Source organism: Macrosteles quadrilineatus, unplaced genomic scaffold (genome assembly GCF_028750875.1).
Source record: "Macrosteles quadrilineatus isolate MER2022 unplaced genomic scaffold, UCM_ALF_1.0 Scaffold_8__2_contigs__length_117827958, whole genome shotgun sequence".
Classification (NCBI taxonomy): domain Eukaryota; kingdom Metazoa; phylum Arthropoda; class Insecta; order Hemiptera; family Cicadellidae; genus Macrosteles; species Macrosteles quadrilineatus.
In genome coordinates this window covers 14,295,671-14,319,356 of record NW_026542601.1, presented here as the reverse complement: position 1 = coordinate 14,319,356, position 23,686 = coordinate 14,295,671, and the positions used below count along the sequence as shown (strand labels likewise).

At 38.2% G+C, this 23,686-nt stretch overlaps 2 protein-coding genes across 2 annotated transcripts; both read right to left on the bottom strand.

The window, feature by feature from the left end:
- Positions 1-427: 427 nt before the first annotated feature.
- Positions 428-1,678, bottom strand: LOC129000200 (uncharacterized). Its single transcript, XM_054427155.1, has one exon. The coding sequence runs from the start codon at positions 1,676-1,678 to the stop codon at positions 428-430; it is 1,251 nt and encodes a 416-aa protein (XP_054283130.1).
- A 9,313-nt stretch (positions 1,679-10,991) lies between these two features.
- LOC129000199 (uncharacterized) lies at positions 10,992-14,255 on the bottom strand. Its single transcript, XM_054427153.1, has one exon. It carries the CDS (start codon positions 14,253-14,255, stop codon positions 10,992-10,994), a length of 3,264 nt encoding a protein of 1,087 aa, XP_054283128.1.
- Between the last annotated feature and the right edge of the window lie 9,431 nt (positions 14,256-23,686).

The following is a 23,686-nucleotide window of genomic DNA, read 5'->3' as shown; positions in this document are numbered from 1 at the left end:
ACAATAGGTTTACATTGCAGCAAATGTCTCTCAGAGATGACGTGAGAGAGCTATATTCAACGTTTCCTGTTCCGAATCCGAGGCCGTGATAGTGTTTACTCAACCATCTGTTATGATTGTCAAACTGTGAACTGTGCCACCCTCCGCAATCATGTTGTGTGCTTGGAAAAGTAGATCTGGATCCATCCTTAGGTGGTGAGAAAATCCAATGTTGTACACATCTTGAATCCAAGTCCAATATGCTCAATTCCTTGATAACCACTGTCTTATCCTCTCCGATAAAAGCACTAAAATCTATGATGGCCTGTTTAATCATGACTGAAAGTTCTAACTCCAACGAAATTCAAGTTGAGACTGAGAGACCAAACCGACAAGAGCGGGCTTTATAGCCTATCCCCACCCCAAATTCCAACACTTTCTGTATGAATCACATTATCCGATGAACCAGGTTAGTGGCTGGCTCATAGCTGAATGACTTGTCGTGAATTATTAAACAATAAGCAGCAGTCCCTGGAGGGAAAGCTTCGCTGGCCTCAAATTCTAAACGAATATCAACAGGGGCTGACCTAAGGGATTCGTTTTGCTTAGAACAGTCAATTACGATTAGTGGTGCATAAGAAATGAAATTTTTAACGTCCAAAAGTGGTTGTGATGGAACATTGTAATACGACTCCTGAAAACGGGTATACATGTCGTAGAGTATAGCGTAGTGGTTCTTTGCAATGTCTAGTTTTAAATCATCATAAGGATAGTTAATAGAGTTTAAATGAAGTTTTATGTTTGATATCTTGCAGTGATCAAAGCATGCGGCAGACTTTTTTATGTTGTTTTTGCGATTCTCCTGGAAAGCCACTATGACGTATCTTGGCTTCTCTAGCTGTGATGCCGTCTTTACTGACCAAGATTGTTTGTTTGATTGTGGCAAAGAGGGATACTCATAGAGTTCCCAGCTTCGATACTCTACAGGAACACTCGTTCCCCTTTCCAAATGTCTAAGCAATGCAATTCTTTGTCTATCACTCAAAGAAACGTAGGGAACCCTCCAGCATAGTTTCTCTAGTTTAACTTTAATATCTTCAGGAGTTGTGTCAGTAGCACCACTTGAGGTCCACAAAACTGCATTTTTGTCCCCGGCCGACCTCAGTAGAACAAGCTCATGACGGCAGTTGACAATAACCTTTCTATAATCTTCTGCGAACCCCAGAAGCCTACTTAGCGGTATGCAAAAACTAAAATTTCCATCAGTGTCAGTCACATGACTTTCCAAAGTGGAAGACAACTTATTCACCTCGGTTGGCCAGCCAGAGTTCCCTAAACTTCTTAAAGAGTTCTCTCCAATAGAAGCAAATCCTTTCATTGTAGAAGTTATACCTGGGTTCCTAATGCGATCTATTTCAACTCCATTTATTTCATACCGTATCTCGTCAAACAAAAATGCAAATGCGTTTGGAGTGAACTTTGTTTTTGTAGTTGCTGTATTGTCTGACTTCAATAGCTTTCCCTCAACATACAAATAACTCATAGAAGGCACAATGCATATATCTTGTTGTTGAATTGGTATTCTTATCTCGTCATTGTTGTCTAGTGTGGTAGAAGAGTAAGGGAAATGAGTGTGAAATTCCATGTGAGAAATAGTGTCATCAAATGGGACACTACTAAAAATATCCAGTACATCCATTATTGAAGTATTTTATAGCCCAAGGAGCGTAAAAACCTTCGGTTTGTGTGTGTTAGTCGCTTGGGTGACAAACAAACACTGCTTGGTACTGTTGAGTGTGCACCCAATAAATAGTCGTCGGAGTTATGGGTTTTCTTGACTCTGTCTATATGACCCTTTGATATTCTTGGTCTTGATAAACAGTTTGAAAAATATAAGTAACCCATCTCCTACTACCTGTTCAACTAGGGACCTTCCTCAAGTGTAAACACACTGTAATACGTTCTCCTCTAAAATTCACCAACCTATCGTCCTGGTCTACAATCCGTAGTGTTATGTTACTTATTGCCCTCGTGCTGATTGGAAGGTAAATGATTGTACTGGGTATTTCAACAAGCTTATATCCTGGTGGTACTGCTGGGAAAAACTGATGGATTGTATGACTTTGCTTATTATTAACGAAAGACCCGCCCGCTATGCTGCATTCAACTCTAATCGTGTTTGTCTTAAAAATATCCACAACATTCTTCGAGTAGTGCTCATTTCCAGGTCCTATGACCTCAGAATCGAAACCCAGGAGGCTGCCAATAGAGTTGGGTTGAGAGAAATCCACCTGAGCGTTACATTTCAGAGTAGTTTGCAATGTATTGTTGTTTGTTCCCAAGCGAAAAAAGTACTTCTTTTCCTGTGTAGCCAACATCTTTAGCTTATCCTGTATGAAACGTTCAATATCCATTACTTCATATGTACCAGTAGGTATTTTAATAATCTTTCCATTATCAAAATGAAACTGGTTGTTTGTTTCGTCGACATTTGGTATGGAGTTATAAGACTCGAAGCTAAGCAAACCAACTTCATAATCATAACCACCTTCAAGTTCGATGGGAGGAAAGTAGTCTACTGAAAGAGTAGAAGTTCTACCTGAAAGCATGAACGTCTGAGACATGACTAAAGGGTGGAAATGATAACAACAAATATATATATGTGTACACTGTAATATCATTTAAATTGAGGTTAAAAAATACAAACACAGATGCCCACAGATCTCAGAGTAAGTGTTGACATCCTGATAAGCGGTTCGGTTGTAAGATACGTATTTCCCATTTAAATACTTCTGAAGTTCCAGTGGAGGTATCAAATCCCCGTAGCTGTCAAAGTACCTCACGTAGTCTCCACTCTTCTTGTAGCATACCCAATGAGTACCACTACCATTGGTATTGTCCAAGTTGACTATTGCAGACTCGTTCCTCCATGGACTTTTAGGAAGGTTGTCACGCATAAACACTCCTCTAAAATGGGGGATTTTAAGCTTCCTGGCCCAACGTGTTAACTCAAAATCATACATTGCCCTTCTGGGCAAAATATCTATAAGTTTTTTGGCTGCTTCTGATAAGGTGCCATGTAAATACCAAGTCCTTTCTTATATGGTCTAAAGTACAGGCCCTTGCCATGTCGCAAAGCTACTGCCTCCATAGTTTCGTTATGTCTTTGCATCTCGCTCAGCCGTTTCTTGGCATCTCTAGCTTCAAGCACTGCTTTGGCCACACCAGCAGCCCCACCTGTCAGACTTCCCAATGCACTAAGCCCTGCAAAGATTGGCAGCAATGGTAGCACACCTCCTGACTTGGGAAGTGATAGAATCCGTGATCTACGTCGTAAATGACTGAACGCACTACGCCTCCCTCTCTTCATAGATCTGATGGCGTTCAACGCTGATGATGCTGCCTTTGTTATGTGTTTTCTACTCCCTCTGTTTAATATTCCACCTCTGCCAACAAGATGCATTCCTGATCCCCGCACAGCCGTCCTTGCTTGTCGTAATACATCGGAAAAAGTAAAAGGTTTAAGTCTTCTGCTGCACTTTCTAGTGGTGCCTTTTCTTTTTCGTTTTAGCGCACTTCCACCTCTTGCTGTGCCTCCTTTGGCTAACGATCCCCTACCTAACCTCCCTCGATTTCTTCGCCTAGTCTGCCGTCTCCTCCTCCTCCTGCCTTCGGTTGTTCCGGCACCAAGCTTCAATTTCGCGTTCATTGCGCTTGCAACAGCCCAGGAAGCGAGCCTCTCACCAATAGGAACACCTTTTGTTTTGAACCTTGCCCACGCCTCGTTTGCTAATACTCTGTCAGCAGTGTGTCGAGATGAAAGATCTTTGCTCTTACTGTAGGCAATATCGTGTTGTTTACAAGCTTGATCCAATAGGTTGATTCCTTGATCCTTCCTTTCCAACCTTTCCTTCAATCTTGTACCAGGTCCACAAAATTGGTATCCTCCAGGCAGGTGAAGTTCTAGCGGAAGAGAGTTTATAGCACGATTAAGCAGACCACATCCTCTAGTGATCCTACGCATACTGAGCAGGTCTTACAAATATGAACACCTTATATACGATTCTTCATTTCACTTTTGTCCCCCAGTGTGTGAAGATGAAATTTAAAAAGCACCGTGACACTTTTGTTGTGGACAATGCTGTGGAAAAACTCATTCAATCCACTTCGGATGGAATTAAATCCAAAGAAGTGAAAAAACATAGTGAACTCCTTCCTCAATCCATTCGAGGCATCATTTGTGGTCCATCTAACTGTGGAAAAACAAATTTGATGTTTAGCCTTTTGACTGAACCAAAGGGATTAAAGTATGCTAATGTATATGTGTTTAGTAAATCATTGCTGCAACCTAAATACAAGATGCTTGAACAAATAATGCAAAACCTGTCATGTATTGGTTATTTTTCATTTACTAACAGTGAAGATGTTCCCAATCCTGATGAAGCTAAAAAGGACTCAATAATGATATTTGATGACGTGGCCTGTGATAAACAAGACAATATGAAAGCATACTTCAGCATGGGAAGACATAGAGATGTAGATACGTTCTACTTGATCCAGACGTACACGCGGCTCAATAAAAATCTCCTTAGAGATAACGCCAATTTAATAATTCTTTTCAAGCAGGATGACTTAAATCTAAGACATGTATACAATGATCATGTTAATAGCGATATGACTTTTGATCAATTTAAGTCTTTGTGTCACACCTGTTGGAACAAACACAAGTATGGATTTGTAACCATAGATAAAGATTCTGAAATCAACAAAGGTCGTTACCGTTTAGGTCTTGATACCTATATAGTCGATATATAAAGGGCTCCTTTCAGCATCAATACACTAAACGTTAATCAGAGTGACAGTGAGAGGATGGAGAAGTATGGCAGTGCTCCGATGGCTCTTAGAGCTCCCAAGAAAAGAAAGCTAAGAGCGAAACGAGTAATCCGACGTATAGTGAAGAAATATCCAATACCAAACTTGAAGGAGTGGAACCAAGACAGTGCTAACAAGCACGAACATATAGTAAAAAATGAACTACTTAGACTAACAAATGCTGTGCGTAAAAAGTTTCAACAATTGAAGCATAATGCTGATTATGTTGAGAGGTTGTTAGAAGTGCAAGCTAAACCCATAGTCAAACCTCTGCAAGAGACAGTAGAGAGACGTTTGAAGGAACAGCAGTACTATTATAAACCTGTTAAAAAAGAAGAACTAGACTTTGTGGTTAAAAAAGATGATCAGAGTACAACTATGGATAGAACTTTTGTACAAGATGAAGAAAAGGAGGATGACCTCAATAAGTCCTTAGATGTGTCTACTCAAACCATTAAACCCAATCAGCTGGATATGTATTTAAAAAAGCTTTCTAATCCTCTAACGAAAGATAAAATGGACACGACTTATGGTGTTCGACTTGATGGAAGGGGTAACATGACAATTGGTGATTCTAGAATAAAAATTACAAATTCGAAGATACAGGTAAGGAATCACAGCTTTGAAACAACTCCAGGACTCCTTGAATTACTATTCATGCAGGTTCCCGATAAGGATATAGTAGAAAGGCAGGATTTGAAAGTGTATAAAAAGATCCTTCAAGACACCAATGCACACCGACAGATGTATTCTGCTGAAAAACCTGTAAATGCAAATAGGGGCAAAAAGTACTTAAGCGTAATATCGGTACTTTTTCCACCAAAGCAAGGCATGACCGTTACAACACCGGAACACGCTAGTGGAAGTGGTATAACTGTTGACAACGTGGACAGGTACACATCTGATGTGAATTTACTGGTGAAGCGACTTAAAACCTTGGTTTTGTCACAAGAAGCCGGTCACAACGCTCATAGCGAAGAAATAGACTATATTATAGAGTTGCTTCAACTAAACGGTATTATCGCTTAAGTGTTCATAGGTAATAAAGGCATTATGAATAAAAGAAAGAAGACAATGTCAAGTCAAGCAGATGCTGCCAAGAGAGGTATTGTTAATGAGTTACACAAACCAGCTAGGAAAAACTTTGTCAGAAGAAAGGTTTTTGTTCGAGGTATTGATGATTTGTGGCAAGTCGACTTGATAGAAATGATACCTTACTCAAAAGCGAATAAAGGGAAAAAGTATATCCTAATGATAATTGATGTTCTTTCAAAGTATGCATGGGCGGTTCCTTTAGACAACAAAAAAGGGAAGACAGTGGCCTCAGCTATGGAAAATGTTTTGAAAAATAGCGGAAGAATACCACAAAACATTCAAAGTGATCTTGGTACAGATTTTTATAATAAAGAATTTAAATCCTTAATGCGATAAATCATTTCAGTACATTCACCCATTTGAAGGCCTCTGTGGTAGAAAGGCTGAATAAAACGATTAAAAATTGGATGTATAAGGAATTTGCTGTACAGGGAGATTATAGGTGGCTAGACATGCTTCCTCGTTTAATTTCCATGTACAATTCAAGGCTACATCGGACAACAGGCATGAGACCACGAGATGTTACATCGTTTCACGAGAGGGCATTGGTGAGGAAATTAAATCAAAACAAGGTACAAGGGATTCCAAAGCTAAGAGTCAATGATAAAGTCAGGGTTTCTAAGTATAAAACTTTGTTTGAAAAAGGTTACACCCCAAACTGGAGTACTGAATTATTTAAAATCATACGAGTGCGAAAATCTGTCCCACCAGTGTACTACCTGCAAGATGAAGAAGGGGACATTATCAAAGGGGCATTTTACGAACCAGAATTACAAAAGACAAATTACCCAGATACGTATTTGGTTGAAAAGGTTATAAAGCGCAAAGGAAACAAGATTTATGTCAAATGGCTTGGGTTTCCCTCACGCTACAACTCGTGGGCTTAAATAGTATATTAACCTGTTTCTCCCATCATTCTGGATTAGATCTTGTTATTGTAAACATATATTGTACAAGCTATGATTAGAAGACACATTATAGATAAGTTTGGACATGCTTTGTATCAAGAACAGAAGCATCACTTATCTGATGACGAAGATGATGCATATGTGATAAGTGAAGATGGATCAAAGAGGTTTAGAGCTGCAGTGGAACCTGACGTATCACGACAAAAGGTGTCTAAAGGCTATTTAAATCGTTTCTATGTGAACAAAGACGATTTGAATGAGGTGGAAGGAAAGTTAAAGACCTTTGTTGTTAGCCTCAAAGAGGCCCAGCAAGCAGTTAAGGATGTAAAACAATCAATAGTCTCCATAGAGGCTTCTATCAAGACCGAGCTAAAAGACATAAAGGAGAGTCAGTTATCCTATCACGATAGACTAAACAACTTAGAAGAATCAGATGGGAAATCATCACAATTAATTGCTTCCTTGGATAACAAACTAATAAAGCTAGTTGAATCAGACGAGAAAACGTCTGCATCTTTATTATCTTTGGATGATAAGCTCAAGAAGCTGAAAGACTCGGATGAGAAAACGTCTACACATTTGTTATCTTTGGATAGAAATGTCAAAAAGCTGTTTGAATCAGATGAGAAAACGTCTGCATCTTTAGTATCTTTGGGTGATAAGCTCAATAAGCTACAAGACTCGGATGAGAAAGTTTCTACATCATTGATGTCTTTGGATAAAAGATTCAAGAAGCTACATGATTCAGACGGGAAACAATCTAAATCGCTAGTATCCTTAGATGAAGAGGTAAAGAAGCTGCAAGAATCAGATGAGAAAACATCAAAATTATTAAGGACCATTGATGAAAGGCTAAACACGTTGGATAAATCAGATGCCGAAACTTTAAAATTTTTTGCAACTATTGATAGAAAGCTCACTGCATTACTTACGACAACAGGATTATCTATCTCTTAAAATTTCTAGCATGTATAAATAAATGGAAACCTGTCTAGACTTGTTGTCAAAGCCTTCTATATACAACAACGTTATGTAATCGCAAAAAAGAAAGAGATCCAAGAGGTTCAATGGATTTGTCCTTGGCGCTCAGCATCCGCCTCGTAAGGTCAATGATCGTACTAAGACCTGTCCAGACCTGCAAATACACTGCATATAAAACCTAGAACTGGTTTGCTGGTTTAGTCAGTATGAACGCGTCAGTGAAGCGGTCGGCACCAGTTCCACGTAAAGATCTATCGCGAGTGAAACGCAAACGTACTAAAGCTCCCCCTATACCCCCAGTGCATAACGTAATATACTCCGATGTAAATACTATGGACATTGACCAGCTTCTTGCATCTCTAACTGGTGAGACTCTACAAGACGTATCTGATTCTGTACACACAACAGCAGGTGCAAGTGCGATCCAAGCGAATTACTATACCCGCGAGTGTTCAACAGTTTGCAGTGAAAATGGTAATGCAGTGGAAGAGGATGAGGATTACGATTCAAAGGAAGTGGAAGAGTATCGACCGGAACAGCCGTCAATCGTACAACAGAAAATACCAGCCCACTCCAATTCGGCAAAATCTGGCACACGCGCCAGGTCGAGCCAGGTTTTTCGTCAGAAAGGTCATCAAGAAAAACTTCATGCCTCGATTTTGCCATCACTGTCATCACAACTGCCACCACCGCCGCCGCCACCACCACCACCACCTCAACGTTCGCAACAACTATTATCAAATACATCAGCACCTAAGCTATCTACGTCGCCGACCACACTATCGACTTCACCTCCAGTGTCATATGTGTGTTCTTCTTCGACGTCTACTTCAACACCTGTGATGACAACATCTGTGGTGAGTCACTCTCATAGTTCACACAAAGCAGCTGTGCGTTCTAACCAGCAGTCTAACTCATGGGAACCACGTCTTTTACTCAGACAGATTTACAAAGTTGCAAGCCAGGCTCATGCGGTTGTTGGTCTTGATTCTATTAAAGACCTTTCTCCTTCTATTTGTTTAGTGAATAATGAAACCTCAATTGAATTGACATTTGAAGATCTTTTAAGTCTGCAAAGCTCTACAGTTCACCACTCTGTCAACAACTTTTACTCCAATGAAACTCCATTCAATCCATTCTATCTACATACAGTCATATTGGAACCCAGACCAAATGGATTAGTATCATTTTGTAACTATCGTCTGAGAAATAAGCCAGTTAATCACAATTTGAATTCTGTTACGCTTTCGAGAGCTTCTAGTGAATCTGATATTATTCGACAGACTCCCAGAGTGGTTCTACAAAATGATGGATGGATTTCTTTAAAACGCTTGTTCCCGTCCCTTGAAAGCTACTTTAATATCCTACTTGAAATAAACCCAACTGTGCAGTTTCTGATCTCTCGTTACACACGATATTTTACCAAACACTATAAGGTAATGGCCTTGCTTTCTTCAAACACTACAAATGACTTGACTTCAATGACTTTGGATAAACAACTCGTTCGACACATTACAAGTGATTTGCCACGTTTACTTTCTGACTTGAATGAAAGGAGGTTGCCTGCAGAGACTCAAGATTTTTGGTATGAACGGACTGCACTCAGGACATCAATGATGCCGTGGATAGACAGTGAGGTACGCCGCTTTTGTGCAGCAAACATTACCGAAGCTGTGATGGAGAACTTAAAATACTTGTCAAAATGGTAAAGAGAAAATTGCTGTATTCAATGTATCTTATGGTAATATATTTGTATTACAAACTGTGATTTTCTTTATTTGTTTACCCTTTCCTTCAGCAAAGCTAGCAACAACACAGTAGAGGATTGACTTTACTTTTCTTAGCATCCATAGCAATAATACTTTTTAAAGTAATTTTTCAGAGGGTGTTTGGAAAACTTTTAAATAATGGGTTTAGCAACAAACAAAGAAGTCAAGTTTAACATAAGTTTATTTGAAAGATAAATGCTATATAGATAACACCAACATAACAGGTAACCATAAACATTTTAGATGTGTTTATTATATACAACTCTAGCGTTACATAAATGTGTTAAGATTAGTAAACATATAATAGCAAAACAAATACAGATAGAAAAAGGTTGTTAGTACATTACAAAATATTCATAAAATGTACACAATAATATACATATGTTAAATATCATAATGCTAAGCATTATCTTACTTTGTTATATCATGTTATTAAGTTATATTTTAGCTATATACTACTAGAATTCAGTTCTCAAGTAGATAAACAACTCTTATAGAGTATAGACAACAAAAAGGCATGAGTTCATCAAATTATTTTACAATAGCTAGGGTTTACAATAAAACATAATATATAAACAGAAACGCAAAACAAACTAAGTAAACGTGAAATTGTATGGTTAAAAAACAAAACTTGACCAACAGCCTCATTGTTCAAATATGCTGGACTAGCGTATGTCACTCTCTATATGGATCATAAAGTTCTGTACGGTTAAACATTGTCACTGGAGATGCGGGGCTGTCTTCATCACTATCATGTAACATGTTGTTATTGTCTCTACAGTCAAAGTAGTTTAGAAATGTAAACAATGGTCGAAATACACAGTAGTCACACCAGTTATTTTCTTGTTTAACCACTGCATCAATTAGCCTGTTAGAGTTAACTTCAAAATGCTGTACAACATGTACAAATGCCAACCCCTTTTCGTGCCAATAACTTTGATAATCAATATCATTATCGTCTTTTAGTGTAAAAAGGTTAAAAAAGCAGCCTCGACAATACTTCATAGGACGTTCTGTTTGTATTGTTTCATAGTAGTCCACATTTATATGACAATTGTTACCATAGTAATTTCGACTCCAAAACTCTGGTTCCTCCAGAGGATGGTTCATGAGCATGACAAACTGATAACTATCAATTTGCATAAAGTCGATATCTCTAAACTCATAACTTTTTATTAAATCTCTGTTGACTGTTGTAGTTTTTATCCAAGTCCGTTTAATAGAGCTTCTCAACTCTGTGTGCATGAGGGAAGGGAGTATCGAAAACATTTCGATATCCTCGATTCTTTCATATTCTTTTTCATATGGAATAGTACGGGCAACGGCATCCATGCTCAATGAATACAACATTCTGACTACTCCTAAAGAGTGCTGATCAACCATCGAGCTAAGACTGACTAGAATCATATTCTGACGATCCTCCATCGTCATTTTGACGAGCTCGATAATGCCCATACGCCAAAGTTCTAATTTTGTCCTGCAACACTATGCGTTTGTTATCATTGGCTGACAGAGAGAGTTTATCAACTGTTCTAGAGGTGAGTTGAAATGTCTTGCTTCTTATCTGGTTAAATGTCGCTCTGTACTGTTTATCTTCAAACAGCGCCTTCTTGTAGTGATCAAATGAAATTTTGTTTTCGACATAGCGTTTGCTTATTCCCTTACACTTTTTCTTTGCCGTTGTCTGTTGGCTGGAGTTGAACCTGTAGCAGTACATTTTACAACGCAATCCTACGTACTCAAATAGCTGTCTTCCTTTGCATTCATCCTTAAATGTGCCTATTTGAGGAATCGCTCCTTCCAGCCACAGCTCATGCTCCTTGGGATAGCATGACCTATCCAGTACATCTCCCAATCTTTCCTTCAATTCATTATTTAGGTTTAACTTGGTAATTATGGTATATAATAGAGAATCAGTATCAGAATAGTTAACATACACTTCAAAGTCTGGCGGAGCTAGTTTTTTCTTCATAACCATATAATGAAACCAGTTCATATGAACTTTTGCTTTGTCGAGAACTACTGAACCAACATAGACTGGCTTGTTTAATACTACCTTTTGTCTTCTTAAATGTACCGCGATCACACCATCAGCGATAATGCTTCTGTCAACAAATCTTGCTTGACGTGACAGCTTCTGGAACGCTTCATCAGAAGTTACTATTCTAATATCTACACGATTGCGCACGTTTTCTAACGTCTTTCCAAACACACTATTATTCATAAACTTGTAGAATTTTTTGGAAAACTCATTCGTAGATTCAGCTCTTAACGTGGTGTTTTTGTCGATGAACTTTTCCATCCACGGCGACTGAGAGAATCGCAACGCTCTGTGAACTTTTGTAATTTTCAAGCCTAGTTTGACTGCCTGCTGGAACACTGTATAGTGAGCGATATAGTGTTTTTTATCTTCAAGCGTAGCAAGTAGTTTTCCCTGATTATCCACATCTTTTTGTTCTGGTAAAATGGGGAAGTCGTTCATTAGATCGTGCAAGTGCTCTGGCACTGTGACATCACATTCTAGTAAAAGTCCATACGGCGAATCTTCAGGTAAGTTTGACCAATTAAGATCATCAACATCATTTACAAACTCAAAATTTCCAGTTGGAAGGTGTTTTTTCATTTGGCTTCCATACAAGTTTATGCAGTCCAAATACAACATATATTTGGTTTCTTTGTTTGGATCATAGTCTTCGCTGTTCTCTAAAAGTGGGTTGTTGGCTTTTTCATAGCGGTGGCAGCATTGTACCAAACCGCCTCTAATCGCACTTTCAAACATTAAGAAATGGTCATAGTTCGTCAACAATTCCAAAGTTACACCAGTCATACGTAGCATACTCTGCCATGCTAGACCTGGCGCTGTAAATGAATGACAACAGTCAATGTTATAGGTGGCTACACAGTTTTTGCGAAAGCATTGAATTATGTCCATTAAAAGACAAACATCCAATAACAGATAAAAATCATGGTATTGTCCAAAATTTTTCATTTTCATTGTATTCCAAGTGTGTTGGGCATGTTGATATTCTGCATCCGTAACTTCCGAGTCATTGAGGGCATTGTAAAAGCTTTCACGTGGTGGCAGTGCTTCCTCACTGAATACAGCAAAGTCTTTTACATAATCATAGGGATAAATCCCTTTTCTTTGAATCAACTCCACATGCTGTTCTGGCACAAGCTTGGATGACTCTACGAGTTCCGACGGTGTGAGATACGAAGCGAGATTCGCAAGGCTGTCCGCCATTAGGCGAAATGAATCCAAAAACCTAAGCCACATCCTCCCAATCTTTATCGATATACTGATGAATCTTTCTGAATTACTAGGGATCACTTTTATTTCGCTGTTGGGTAATACTGCCAAGTTCTTAATAATGAATGCTTCGTCGTATGAAGAAAGGTTGTGAAAGTATATTGGTATGAAGTTTGGAAGTTGACAGCGGGTGTTACACAACGAGCACAAGGTATAACGAAACTGACCTGTTATATGGTCGTGGTCCCGGCATTTCCTTGACTGAACCAATGTCTCATCAAATGCTATTTCACACAGCTCGCAGTTTGTCGCTTCATCATGCTGTTTCTGTTGTTCATCATTTAATGCAATCATACTCACATTTTTAGTGTACAGCTTTTCCACTTTTACAGCTAGCTCCTGCATTTGTAAAAGGAATTCTTTTGCAGCCGATTCCGATCTGTGTATGTAGGGTGAGGTGTTTATCTCAGCTTCCTCTAACAGCTCTTTGGGAAGGTTACTTGCTACGATATAAGCAAACGAGTTCGCCTCGTGCCGTTGATAGGCATTGTCTGTCGAGGGAACTGGATATAGTGTTGATTCGAAGTCAGCTGTGACTACAATTGGTACTTCAATTTGCATCTCGTAGCTAACAAATCTAAGTTTGCTTTTATGCTGCTCCGGCAAAATCACTTCACTTGGTTTTGATTTTCCACAGAGCATTAAATGTTCACTCAACCAGTGCTGAGGTGTCGGAACACAGCGCCTGTTTTCTTTAAAGGTGCTACACCTTTTACAGATTGTAATTTTGTTGCTGCCTTTTGTAATTTGTGGCTGCATAAGCTTTGTGAAATTCAATATTAACGTAAAATGAGCCTCTCCTTCATCATTTCTAACGAGAAGGAGATCAAAATGGTCTTGCTGCTCATCAACTATCCTGAGTGGTGTAATATGGGCATTTTCGTCCAGTTCGAAGATGTTTACGCTAGTGTTGATGTTTTGTTTTTCAAATTTTTTCATTTGTGAAATGGGCGTTGGAAATGAAATACCATCAAAGTTGTAATGTGTTTCACACTCCCTAAAGCTATGCTCAGTAAGCACTGAGTCATAACGTATATTAGGTAGACTTTTGGCTAATATACAATACATGAAACAACAATCATTGCTGTTTTTTACATTTAAAATGCATTTCCTTTTAGCAATTTTTGGGGGCAGTGGCAGATAGCCACTTCCAGCAGGCAATGCATATGAAAATTTGCTTAGTCTAAGTGTGAGGCTCTTTACCTCATGCAAAGTCCATCCACTGCCTTTCGCCTGCGCTTCAGACTCCTCACGAAGCAGTTTGCTGGCGTCCTTCTTCAGCAGCTCTTGTAGCTCATCACAGGCGCTGTGTATAAGCCTCGACGTGGTCTTGAAGTTCATAAGTTCGCAATGTCCTTCAGGATGGCAGTAGACGGCCTCCAGTACGACGTTGTACTTGAGGGATTTGGTGACACGCAGCTCATCTTGTAGTATATCGAGCACCACTTCGTTAGCAGCTTCAATAAATGGCGGTAGGTCCTTGTAGAGGTTTTCATTATTTTCTATGACATAGTCTTTGGCCGATTGAAGACCTTTTTTTAAATACCACGTCAGCCTTGTTGTTGAACTTGTATGTGATGATGGACTTGACAATACACTAGTCACAGGACGCTTAGTCACCTTTGGAGGAGGTAGTTTTCTTTTCAAGCCACTGCCACTGGGTACTGCTTTAATTTGCTGTGGAGGTGTCTGAATTGCTGCCTCGTGTGTCTCTCGTCTGTTGTCATTGTTGCTCGCTACTGCTGATGTGAAGTAGTCGTTCAACGCCAAACACATTTGCTGGTGACGGCTCCTTGCGGATGCACTAAGGAAGTAGGCTTCTCGACAGATGGCACATTGTAGATACATCTAAAACATTAATTTCAAACATTAAGTACATTGCTCATGGTCTGCTATAGTTCTATTATATTTGGTTTGAGATTGTTTACGTTAAGTTAGAAAAAATACATTAATTTTTAGCACTTACCTATTTTAATATTTTAATTTAAGTTTTATTGCCTGTGTTATCATGTTCAGCATGTGATTTTACAATTCAGATTCTTTAAGCTCATATTACACGCATTTTGTCTTTCGTTGTGTGGATTTTTGCAACAATGAATGTTGCTTATATAGCTGCATGGTTTAGTGAAGTTTTTGCTAGGACAATATGAGGTATTAAGGGGCTCTTTACATTCGACTATATTAAGTTGTAAGCTCTCAAATAATTACTAAACGTAGTACCAAGAAGATATAAAACTGATAGGGCTTTCTACTTACATTGTTGTAGAAGTTTTCACAGCTAGACTGCTCATTGAAGGTTTAACATCTAAGCGGAACTTTGCAAGACGGCACGTGGGGAATGACTGCTCACTTCTAGCGCTGTGAATGTAAAAATAAAGTGTCAGTTGTCATATATAGTAGTTTCGTCAATACCAAAAATAAAGCATACTCCTTCCTAAGTAGATTTTTCATCATTATATAACAACTGAAGCTAGTTAGTTCTATCCACTGCATAGATCGTCAAATCAAAATCAAAATATCTTTATTCACCATCTATACTTGATTAGTGTCAATATGTTATATTTAAAACGTTTGTGATATAAGCTTAAAATATAATCACACAAAATTTATATTAACAATATCGAAATACCGAACAAAACTTAAGTTACAAAGTTTAGTTTTAAGCATTCATGTTTTTCTTTACGATTTTTTTTCTTGCCAATTTAATAATTTTAAACTTTGTTAATGCGAATAAAGTGATTTTTTCATAGCCAATAGTGCATTCACTAGTTATCTAGCCTAACAATAATGCGGAAATCATAGAATTACACATGGTAGAGAGATGGTTGTGTCTGCACTAGCAAACAGAGACAGCACTCAAGAGTTAGACACAAAGAACGAGCTTTAAAGTTGCTTAATCTATGCATATACTAAGCTACAGCTCTAAAGACAAAATCTACACTCATTTCTAAGCATGATTTATTTATTTATTTTTCTTATTTTGCTAGCTTAACTTATGACAAAAAATGCGTATATGCAAGTTTTTCTAAAATAATCCTACATACTTGCTAAGTTCATAATACCTAATGATTTTTCTTTCTGATAGATATTAATTCGTTTTTTTTTAGTACGTTTTCTTTCAAAACATTGTAGTATAGCAGTGTTCTTAATTTTTTCTATAGGGTATATAGGTTAAAAATCATTTATTAAGTAATAAAGACTAAATAGTGAACATATATATTTTAATAGATATATAGTTAAAAGAAATATTTATTGACTTTTATTTATGTACCTACATCCCTAGTCACTAGGGTACTTTATATTTAATAGCTAGTTATTTGAACAAGGAAGAACCCTTAACCCTTGGCTAGCGTCATGATTTGTCCAGTAAGAACAATATTAAATGCAAACACACACTAGCGGATTATTTATTTCTTTTTACACAAACTAGTTCTTGGTGACATTTGAAATAGAATGTTTGTATTGATTTGAGAGAAGAATATTTCAAATTGTATATAGTATTGATTAAGTGTATATTCAACATATAATCATGCGATAGCCAGAGATTGTATAATTAATCTATATTAATCGTATTATTAGAAGTTTATTTAGTCATATTTATTTATTGAATATATAATTGGTTTTTAAAGATCAACGTATTTCTAATCAAACAGATTTTTAGACATCTTTTAATATTCTAGCTACATACTTCACTTCAGATTTCTAATTTAACGAGCATTACCACGTTTTACAACACTCAGATTTGACATTAAATAATTGTAAATAATTTTGTAAGTTTTGAGTCTAGCTATTTAACGTTGCTCTTATGGTAAGGAGAGCAAGGAGTTATAGGAAAAGCTTAAATCTAATGGTCTTTTTAAAATCCTAGCAACTATATTGCAAACTACGCTATGTTTGTACTTACAACTATGGAGAAGATGTTCTGGCATCACACAAGCGTAGACGACTTCGACTGATGCACGTACTGCCCCAGACGCACAAACTGGCCGAGGTGCACGAGTTACTCACAATGCAAGCTGGAGTCGAATACAACTTTGCAGTGCCAATGGGCTGCTTTTATACAGTTTGTGTGAGGTCAGTGATTGTGGGGAGCCAGGATTGCTTATAAGCGGCATAAGCGTACATGGCTGCACAGTTCTCTGCACGCAACCGTACAGGTATGTCTCGTGTGCTTATGCATTAACTGTGAGAATAATCTTACTTGTATGATCTTTTAGTTTGTATATGCTTATTTAGCTTACACTTTTCTACTACTACTATAGCTCCATAATTGTATTTTCTAAGAGTGCTAGTTGTATATTCTTATTTGTTGCTGTGCTGATATTTGTTTTGCGTTAATGCATAATGATGCATTACTCTCATACCCTCCACTTACTCAAAGTTTCCCCCCTTTGTCTGTCCCAATATGTGTTTTTCTCTACACTGCTGCGTTTGCTATACTGTCTTGGTACTGCCTACATGTTATACTGACTAATATTTCTACTACTTGTTATATGAAACGGTATTCCTGACACATGATACAAGATAACATTGATTACAATATATCCATATGTTGTAGTGTAACAGTTTTGCTACACATTTAGCTATTTAGAGCTATTTGTAATATGTATATAGTTGCGCTACGATAGACTGCTATGTGTATGGTATTACGCTCTACTAATCGATATATGCAGCGATATACTTGTTACAATCTGCAAACCTTACTTGTTATATTTGTATATTCTAAGTGCAACGGTTTTTCTATACATTTAGCTGTTATTACTAAGCTGTTAAACGTTTTATATGTATCTAGTTGCCCTCCGTTGCGCTAATATTTCTATGATATTACACCTTGCGTTATATGCTGTGACATACTTGTTTCACGCAGCAATCTTCAATTGTACTATTTATGCTGTAGTGCTCCAGTTGTTTATGCATTGTCTATTAATGCTAAGCTAGTTAACTCGATAAATTTTCATTATATCAGTACTCGGCCTATAATATGGCATACTATTAGTACGACTTTTAAAACAGGATATTTTTTTATAGATCTTAATCATGGCCCTAGCAGCAAAACTCAACACCCTGGAGAAAGGACCATACCTCCCTAGGATCGACGTTTCGGCGCTTACTAACAAAGAGGGCTACTCCATTGTGGCAGGGAGGGCAGTAAACACCAAATACGGAGCGTCCATCGTCCTAGACATCCATGTGCCAGAAAAGAGTGCCGACTTCTGTATATTCTTACCGAAGCGGTTCAGCGAGGCGTTGAGTTCAGATGAACTGAAGGAAATCGCTGAGAGCAAGGCATATCGGGTTCAATACTTGGGGATGAGCGGGAACTCTCCGAATATAAAAATTTGGAAACAATAAATGTTTGATATTTGCTCACTGAATACGTATTTAGTTTATTCAGTCCTTTTTTAGTCTTAAGTACTATATGTAGATGTAGACATGTGTATTTTACGCAAGCGTTACTTAACTTAGTGTCAGCTCTCTAGGTCAGACAGGTTGCGCTGAGTTGCATTCATGACCTAGTGCGCCGAATTGAAAGTGAATTCACTTTCTACTGCAATCACTTGTACAGTCAGCCATGACATTCACCTCGCACTTATACTCGCAACAGCGGGCTGGTAATTACAGCTCTGCTGTAACCTCTACTTGTCTGCTAACCAATACTTACACACTTCTTATATATATACAGTGCTTAGTGCCTACAGTCTACACAAACTAACATACAGTTTTAACCTGCACAAGTCGTCGTCGCTCGCTCGAGGACAAATCGTCCCCTGCCCACACTCGTATACTCATTCCCAACATCGCTGTCACTTTTATTCGCCGGAGAAAAAATCAGGCAACCCTATCTACTGATATGCTCATATATTGCTTCGATCATGGAAGACGATAATTATGTCTAAACGACCCGACCGCGGAAAATAGTAAGAATCTCGCGGGAGACGATTACGATGTCTACACGGCGGCGAGGGATTATTAGAAAGTTTACCGCAATCGCATGCAAACAACCACCAATTTTTTTTATTTTCCACCAATTTTTGGCGCCCCCCAAAAAAGCCAATTGCCTCGCGCCCTAGGCAAGTGCCTACCGTGCCTATTCGGTAAATCGGCCCTGTACCCACTCGCCTCTCAAGCTATCACTCATCAAACGTTTGTGGATGATAATTGTACCAGTGTTGATTCTCCTCAAGAAGCGATTCAGTTACAGCAGGAACTAATTACTCTTCTGGGATTGGGAGGATTCACCCTAAGAAAATGGGCCAGTAATTGCCACCAAATATTAGACAGCGTCCCGCTTGATTGTCGAGAAAATCCTCTCGCCCTACGCTCCGAAGACGACTCTGCTGTTAAAGTACTTGGATTACAGTTTGATCCCGCTGAAGATGTATTTTTCTATGTAATTAAACTGAACCCTGTAGTTTGTACCAAGCGCTCAATGCTATCTGAGATTGCTAAAATTTATGATATTTTAGGCTGGATAACACCCACTACGTTTTACGCCAAACATATCATGCAGAGCACATGGTTATGTGGACTAGAGTGGGATGACCCCCTACCAGATGAACTTCGCAGTAAATGGACAACATTTATTTCAACCCTTTCAAGTCTTTCAACCCTAAATATACCTAGATTCATCCCTACAACTCCTCACAGCACAAATCATAGAATAAGATTCTGTGACGCATCTGAAAAGGGCTATGCAGCAAATATCTATATTCGAACCGAAACCTTTGATAACATATCAGTACATCTTATCAAAGCGAAAAGTAAAGTCGCCCCACTCAAAACAATGAGCATTCCTAGATTAGAACTTTCTGCTGCTCAACTACTAACAGAAGTTGTATTATCTAGTACGCATCTAACCCAGACTGTTGACCCCAGAATATCATATTGTTTTCTGACTCAGCCGTTGTTCTTATGTGGTTAAAAACTCCTCCTTACAAGTTAAAAACATTTGTCGCAAACAGGGTTGTAAATATACTTGAGTCAACTAATCCAAAACAGTGGCACCATGTAACATCTAAAGGAAATCCTTGCGATTGTGCATCGCGCGGCTTGACACCTGAAGAGCTTGTAAATTTTGACTTGTTGTGGTAAGGACCTCAATTTCTGTACACTCCCTTTTATTCCTGGTCATTACACCGTTCATGTGAAGAAGAAGTAGAGAAGTTGCCAGAGATTAGAAAAGAATGTTTATCTACAACAGTTGATAACCAAAACAGCATTGTATTAGAAATGCTTGAAAAATATTCTAACCTGAGTAAAACTAAATTTGTAATTTCTTATGTATTAAGGTTCATCAATAACGTCCAATGTAACGCCAAAGTTATAGCTAAAACAGGACCAATATCACCTCAGGAATTGGAACACACATTATCTCTCTGTGTAAAGACTACACAACAACGCTATCTCTCAAAAGATATTTGTGATATGAAAAATGATAAACCATGCTCTAAGAAATTTCGCTCTTTGGCTTTATTCATTGATGAAAATGATTTCGTCAGGGTGGGCGGTCGTTTGAAAAACGCTAACTTAACTTACTCCAGGAAACACCCCTTTCTGATACCCCGTTCATCACGCCTTGCGACACTCATTTGTGATTATTATCACTCATTAGCTTTGCACTCAGGACCCCGCTTGACACAGTCCCTAATACAAGAAAAGTTTTGGATTGTAGGAGTACGGCAATTATTGAGGGAGCGAATATTTAAATGCCAAAGATGCTATATGTTCCAAGCAAAACCTATAACGCCTAAAATGGCGGACCTACCATCAATCAGATTTGAAAGCATACGTGCATTTCAAAATGTTGGACTAGACTACGCTGGACCGTTTGAATTTAAAGAAAGTAATAGAAGAAAATCCCCATGCCAAAAGGGATATATTGTAATTTTTGTTTGTTTTTCGACAAAAGCTGTACACATCGAGTTTGCAACGAGTTTATCAACACCTTCATTCCTTGCTGCATTGGATCGTTTTGTTGCCAGAAGAGGTCTCTGCCAGTCAATAACAAGTGACTGCGGAACCAATTTCCAAGAAGCCGCGAACTATTTTTCTCAAATTCAGAAATTTCTAAAAGACAATAATCAAGACATAGCACATCACTTAGCTTCAAAAGAAATTAAATGGAATTTCATCCCACCGGCAGCACCCCATTTTGGAGGCCTTTGGGAGGCTGCAGTCAAATCAGCAAAACGTCACCTCATCCGAGCTATCGGTACCCTGATATTAACATATGAAGAAATGTACACCTTACTGACAAGAATTGAAGCCATTCTGAATAGTCGCCCCATAGGAGCAATGACCACTGACCCAAATGATGGAGACTACCTAAGCCCTGGACACTTCATTGTAGGAACGCCGTTGTTATCACCACCTGAAGAGGACTTCACGGAAACTAAGATGAATCGTTTGGAAAGATATCAACTCCTACAACAAGCTGCACAATCGTTTTGGAAGCAATGGTCTCAAGACTACCTACAAACATTGATACCCAGAAATAAATGGACTACCTCTTAGCCAAATCTTCAAGTCGGAGATGTTATATACCTTCAAAACAAGGACAGCAGCCCTCTGGAATGGCCTATTGGAAGAGTGATTGAGACATACCCCGGACCAAATGCTACAGTTAGAGCCGCATAACATAAGTGAGACCTGTCCATAAGTTGGTACCCTTACCTCCTACCGATACCCATTCCTAGCTAAACGCTTGAATATTAGGTTTTGCGATCGATTTTTATTGTGTGACTTTCCTCTTAGTGTACCATTTTGTAAATATGCATTTAGATGGACGGTATGTTTGGTTTTAGTTTAATATATTTGAATTTTCAACTAGTACCAGGATTTCCAAAGATAGCTTATCTTATCTGTCCTACTTTTCCAGTCTGCACTGTCCACTCTTGCCTTAGTTAACCCAGAGTCAACATGTACTCCTTGCTCATTCTCTTGTATATAGTAGATTAGATTTTGACTGTTTTAAAGTGAACTAATAACGTTTAACATGTAATTATTAAAGTATGTGTTTTATAATATCTCCCCCTTCTAAATGTCAGAGAGTGCCTTTTGATTTGTAAAAATACCAAAGTGCTGTGACGGGAAGACCTTTAAATGATTTTGTGACCTTCTACCTTCTACGGATTCTACGGCTACGGAGAATCCCCTCATTCTACCCGCTCCTGGAGAAGATTCACCCATTCAAAGACTGTCCGCCCCTGGTGATCTTCGCTCCCCGCGTCAGTCTACCGTCAGGCATCTCTACCAAACTCAAAGACTCAAATCTCAAGTAACTGTGTGTATACTCATTTAATTAATTGGTATTACTCTGACATGTTCCCATATTTAAGATATATTTTGTAAATTAAAGTTTGAATTTCTCTTTCGCTACTCAGTAAAATTTTCTCATTCTCTCCTTTGAACCCGCCCCCAACAAAATGGTCCTTCGAGCCGGATTCTGAATTTTTAGTAATTTATAATGTTAGACCAAAGGAGAAAATTTATTTAAGTAAAACTTTTACAGTATTTAGATTTTTATGTAGCATTCCTATCATAAACCTTAGCCCTTATATTTCCTTCACCAGCTAAAATGGCAGCTTTAAAGAAAGCCGAAATCGACACTCTAGTCAAAAAGCGAGAAAAGTATTATGCAAGGTTACACGCTCTCTATGACGTTGGCAAAAAGTGTATCCAGCTTGCTCAGCAAAAACAATCTTTTAATACTGAGTTTGATTCTTTTGTATCACGTTATCAAAGATTAGAGGATGATTATTCTGTGTTTGAACAAACAAGTGACAGTATTAGTTTGTTAAACTCTCAAGTAGATGAAGGAGATAGAGTGGAGGTTCATAGTGCATCAATGTCCTATGATGATTTGTATTTTAATGTTAAAACCCTTGGGCGAAAGTTGAATGTAGATAAGCATTTGCAGCAAACAAAGACTGACTTATCTGCTGATAAGCAATCTCCTGTCCATAGTCCCCAGGTAGCTCGCCTTCCTAAATTGGAAATTGAACCGTTTGATGGAACCTTATCAGCTTGGCCTAATTTTTATGCTTTATTCACTTCTATGATTCATAAAAATCAATCCTTATCTAAAAGTGAAAAACTCACTTATCTACGCAGTCTTTTAAAATCACATGCGCTTTCACTCATTGAAACCTTGGTAATATGTGATGAGAATTATGATATTGCAATGAGAACTCTCACTGATCGTTATCAGAATAAACGTCTCTTGGCATCAAACTATCTCGATAAGATTTTATCCTTCCGCCCTCTCGCTGAAGATTCTACCGTTACCTTATCAAACTTTTTGGAAATTTTTAGCGCAAATCTGTGCGCCCTAAAGGCTCTTGGATTGTCAAATTTATTTGATTTTACAATGTTACACATTGGTTTATGTTCACTAACATCGTCATCCCGCAAAGAATTTGAAAATGAATATTCTGATAAAGATCTACCAGAATTTGAGGATCTAATTTCGTTTGTTCAGCAACAACTCAAAATCCTAGAAATTACTACATCCAAGGGAAAGCTAAAGCAAAATAAACCTAATACATCTCCTAAGCCAAGTAGTTCTAAAAGTTTCATGCTGTCAACTGTTGATGAAAAAGGTTTAACTGGAACTGCAAAGCGCCACGTATGTCCCTGTTGCCAAGAACCCAACCATAAGATCTATGTGTGTCCTAAGTTTAAGAAACTAAGTTTATTTGACAGAAATGATTTTGTTAAAAATCATTTCTTGTGCTTTTCTTGTCTTGGTTTTAGTTGCAGTCTGGTACTTT

Excerpts from the sequence above, each read along its gene's own strand:
- LOC129000200 (XM_054427155.1), bottom strand. The coding sequence starts at position 1,678 with ATGGATGTACTGGATATTTTTAGTAGTGTCCCATTTGATGACACTATT.
- LOC129000199 (XM_054427153.1), bottom strand. The coding sequence starts at position 14,255 with ATGAACTTCAAGACCACGTCGAGGCTTATACACAGCGCCTGTGATGAG.